Raw genomic sequence first — 4,721 nt, 5'->3', positions numbered from 1 at the left:
TCCATTTCCCTTAAACCTTATGTGTATACTAAAATATGAACCTGTTCACAAACTAAATACACACATAAGATACAAATGTTTTGTCAGCATCAAAATAAGGATTAGACTCAAAAAGTCAACAACTCTCAACAAGAGGTTATTAGTACAAGTTTAAAACACAACTATATACTTCAAATCAAAATATCAAATATAGAGAATTTGAAGCTTTATAAATTTATCACCGTGATCTTCTTTCTTTGGTTGAAAGATTCAGAATTTGTGTGCAAATATCGGTGAGAAAATCTCAGCAAGACTCAGCAGAAACTTCAGCAAGTTTGTGAGCAAGAGAGCTTTTGAAGATCGTAAGCAATAAGGCTTGATTACTGATTTTAATTCTTGATGTGTAAAATCCTTTGTCTTGGGGGGTATTTATAGAGTTTAAAAAGTGTATTTCGTGTTCCCCAAGTGACTTGGAGTGTTTCCCAAGTTTTCATAATGTTTAGAATTCAAAAACTCAATTTTGGAAAATTCTTGTTACTTTAAAATTTTGAATTTCGAAGGGTCAGTCAATTTGACTCAAGAGGTCAATCTCCTGGGCCTTTAAAAATCAGTGAAAATTCAAGGTCAGTGTAGGGTCAGTCGACTAGGCTCGTCAGGGTCAGTCGATTGAGCCTTTACTGTCTATCCAATTTTACTCTGTAAAATGTTCAGTCGCCTGGACAATTCAAAAAACTATTTTTCAATTTGTTTCCAAAATTTTTTGTGTTCTTTTATACTTGTCAAAACATTTTGAGACTCTTGAAAATATTTTCTTGGGTTTTTCAAAATATGGTCTCTATCTAAGTCAATGATTTATCCTAATAAGTTTCAAATAATCCATATTGGCTTTTGAATGAAGTACTTGCATAAAGACTTTCTTAAGACTTAAAAACGTTCAAAGTTCGGAGTCTTCGTGTTTGTCTTTTGTTGAATCCATCGTAACTTTGGGCTTCAATACTCTTTTAAACTTTCATTAAATTATCTTTGAATCCATGCTTTCATACTCTTTCAGCTTTCAATTTTCAACTCGTCCTTGGACTGTAATCTTTCAATAAGGCTTGTGATCACTTAATCTTGAACTTATATACTTGATTCCTAAAACATTATCACTTTAACCAAAACATGTTAAATACCATTGATTTTTTATCATCAAAATAAGATTCGTAAGTCATGTTAGGCCAACATTTCTAATTTTATAACCTAGTTAAATTCTTTGTCAATATTTGTTGGAATTAGTGTATTCCCAAAAGGGGGTGAATTGGAGATTTTAAAAATTTCTTCCTAGGTTAAATCAGATAACAACAATTTTACTCAACTTAGGGTCTTTCTAACAATCCCAGTAACTACAAATAATTAACGGAACATATATTTGAATAATTAAAGCAATCTCAGTATTTCTCAATCATTCACAGCAGTTAAAATATAAGCAAATAAATGTGAAAAATTTAATAGTGTAGGGAAAGAGAGAACGACACAATATTTGTTATTGGGATTCGGTCAATCCTGTCTATGTTCCCACCTCAAGCTAACAAGCAAGAGAATTCACTACTAATGCCCACTTATGGGTGGAGCGGCACCAATTACAACCACCTCTCCTTACTGGGCGAGAGAATACCCTAGGTCACATTTATAGGGCTGACCCTAACATTTACAACTACACCTTACGGTGCAACAGTTCCTCCTAACTAGGTCTGAACCATCTAGTGCATGTTAAAGGCTAGTGCAATCCTCTTCCGAAAGATCACACGTCGGGAAAACAACAGATATCAATATTTGTGTGCAATAAAGATGCTTCTTATACAAGCAGATAATGTACAACAATAAAACACAAATACACTCACACGAGATATGAAATGAAGCTCAAGTGAGTATGTGTGCTTTTCTCAATAATGATTGTGCAATCTTTGAAAGAAATGTATATGATATATTCTTAAAAGATTTAACCCCAATAGATTTTTCTCCAAAAATATTTATCAATGAAAACTTAGGAGAACTTAGGGTTTTACTTTCATATAGATTTTTCCCGAATCAATATGTATGATCTTTGATGAGAAAGAAATATTAAATAAGTGCTTTTCAAAGATCTCAAGAATACTTAAACAATATCTCCGAAATATATTTTAAAATGAAGTATATTAAATATGTTTTGCTTACAGAGGTCATTTTGAAAATGTTTAATTAAAATTAAACACGTTTTTAGGCACTTAAAATGACTAGAGCCTGAGAGGTTCGATCGACTAAGGAAAGGGACCGGTCTCATTTTTTTTTTTTTAATTTCATGTTCATAGTTCGGTCGACCGTGGGATTTTAGTTCAAAACGTGGTCGATCGACTGAGCCTTAGTCAAACTTTTGACTTTCGGCCAATAGTGTGTGTGGTTGATTGAGATGATTAATATTGGAACTGGTCGGTCAGCCGAGGCTTTTTAATTAAGCCTAAAAATGCAACGTCTCAGGTTTGGTTCCCTACGATCAGTCTATGGTTATTTTGAGTTTATATTCACATCATGCATGCAATGCATTATTACTTTCACTATATATTTTTCAAATTTGTAAAAATATGTATTTTAAATATATAGAAAAACTCACACGGTCTCATTTTGTTTTAATTTCTAACAAGAAATTTAATTAGGTATAAAATAATTTAACCTAAAAAATAATATCTAGAAAAAATTTAAAAATAATTTTTACTATATCAACTAAAAAGTTGAAAAAAAAAAAAAAGGAATAAAAAGACGAGCCATGAGTTAGGACACGTGTCGCGCAAGACAGGTTAGGATAGTCAGTCCAAAGCAGTTTGAAACCCACATTCCCGCTTTAAACCCACATTCTCTTTTTGATCTCATTCCAACAATCCAACACGCTCCTGCTCCTGCTCCTTCTCCCGGAGGAAACAAACCCTAATTGCAGAAATGAAGAGGAATCGGGGAGATGCAGCGGAGGAATTCGATTATGGAGAAGGAGTCTCATGGGTGAGAGGCCCTTTGATCGGCAAAGGCAGTCACGGTTGTGTCTTCCTCGCCAATCCCAGGAAGAAGATGAAGAAAGGCGGCTGCTTTCCCTCCGTCATGGCTGTCAAATCCTCGGAGGTTTCTCTCTCTGCTACTCTGCAGAAAGAGAAGGAAACTCTCTGCAATCTACAGGGTTGTTCCAGCGTTTTGCAGTGCTCCGGGGACGAGGAAACCTACAGTGAAGATGGGCAGCAGATGATCTACAATTTGCTTCTGGAGTACGCCCCCGGAGGAACTTTGGGTGCTCTCATCAAGAAGCACACCGCCGTCGCTGCTCTCATTCCCCAATCTGATGTCAGGGCCTACGCTAGGGCTCTTCTTCGCGGCCTTCGTCACATCCACGCTCGCGGCTATGTTCATTGCGATTTGAAGCCAGACAACATTTTGCTTTTCCTTCCCAATTCTGGTTCCGCTGTTGCTAAATTTGTGCCGAAGATTGCAGATTTTGGGCTGGCGAAGCGGACGAGCAAACAGGGTCCTTGCTTCAGAGGGACTCCATTGTATTTGTCGCCCGAAGCTGTTGTTCGAGGCACACAGGGGCCTCCTTCTGATGTTTGGGCTCTTGGCTGTGTTGTGCTTGAAATGTTAACTGGGAGGCCACCGTGGAATGGTGCCGCATTTTTAGACGGCGAGGATCTTCTCTCTAGGATTCGCACTCCAAATCAATTGCCAAAAGTTCCGAGTACCCTATCCAAAGAAGCCAGGGATTTCTTGAAAAAAATGTTTTGTGAGGAAGGCTCCGTTCAGATCCACCGCTGAAAAACTTTTGACTCATCCATTCGTCGCTGAATTAGACTGCAAAGATGACGAACCAGAAACTAATGGTTTTGAGGAGGAGGAGGAGGAGGAGGAGGAGGAGGGCGAAGAGGAGGAGGAAGAGGTCATATGCCCAGTAAAGGGGTTGTCCGAGACAGTGACAGAGACAGATGATGAGTATTCTTCGTTTTCCTCCGATGATCAGAGTTACAGTTCTGAGGATTTCTTCTCTTCTTCTGTGTCGGAAGAAGTAGTTTTCCCAATTCTTCCTGGTAAAAAGTAGTGCCCATGACAGCTGCAGAGGACTTTTGGGGTTTAGATTTTGATTTTTGACACTCTTTTTTCTTCTATTCTCTTAGGTCATGTTTGTTTTGCAGAATGGAATGGGGTAGGAAAGGAACCAAATGAAAATCTGAATGGTGATCATGACTAATTGAAGTCATAATTTCAATTCCATTCCACCCGATTCCATTCTATTCTTTGTACCAAATATGTAGTTGATTGTTTCAGATGACTATAGATATAGTACATATATGCAAGATGCATAAGTTGGAGTTGTTTTGCTCCAGGTGCTGGTCAAATCCATGCTTTTTTTGTAAAGAAGGTTGGTGAATAAGAGAACAATTGACTTGTCATTTTCGCATCTTTTTGCCTCATGTTTTATTCTATTTTGTTATTATTTAAGAGGATCTCTCTGCCAAGATCAACTGCATTGTTGCTTTTTATAATGAAAGTGGAGTATAGAAAATCACTGCCAAGATCAACTGCATTGTTGCTTTTTATTATGACAGTACAGTATAGCACAAGCCAAGATGGCTGTTAGGAACTTGAAACCTCGAAAAAAAAAAAAAAAGTAGAGATTCCCATCTATAGAGATCGTATGGTGTTTTGTTCAAACCTTATTTACCATGCTCCAGTTTTGTCTTCTTAGAATGATA

General features: G+C 37.1%; 1 protein-coding gene across 1 annotated transcript; it reads left to right on the top strand.

Moving 5' to 3' along the window:
- The first annotated feature begins 2,928 nt into the window (after positions 1 to 2,928).
- LOC131158571 (mitogen-activated protein kinase kinase kinase 20-like) lies at positions 2,929 to 3,786 on the top strand. Its single transcript, XM_058113439.1, has one exon. The coding sequence runs from the start codon at positions 2,929 to 2,931 to the stop codon at positions 3,784 to 3,786; it is 858 nt and encodes a 285-aa protein (XP_057969422.1).
- The last annotated feature ends 935 nt before the right edge of the window (positions 3,787 to 4,721 follow it).

Source organism: Malania oleifera, chromosome 6 (genome assembly GCF_029873635.1).
Source record: "Malania oleifera isolate guangnan ecotype guangnan chromosome 6, ASM2987363v1, whole genome shotgun sequence".
Lineage (NCBI taxonomy): Eukaryota > Viridiplantae > Streptophyta > Magnoliopsida > Santalales > Ximeniaceae > Malania > Malania oleifera.
Note: the sequence above shows the minus strand (reverse complement) of the source record. Positions and strands in the feature narration are given on the sequence as shown.

Coding starts and splice junctions, on each gene's coding strand:
- LOC131158571 (XM_058113439.1), top strand. CDS start 2,929: ATGAAGAGGAATCGGGGAGATGCAGCGGAGGAATTCGATTATGGAGAA.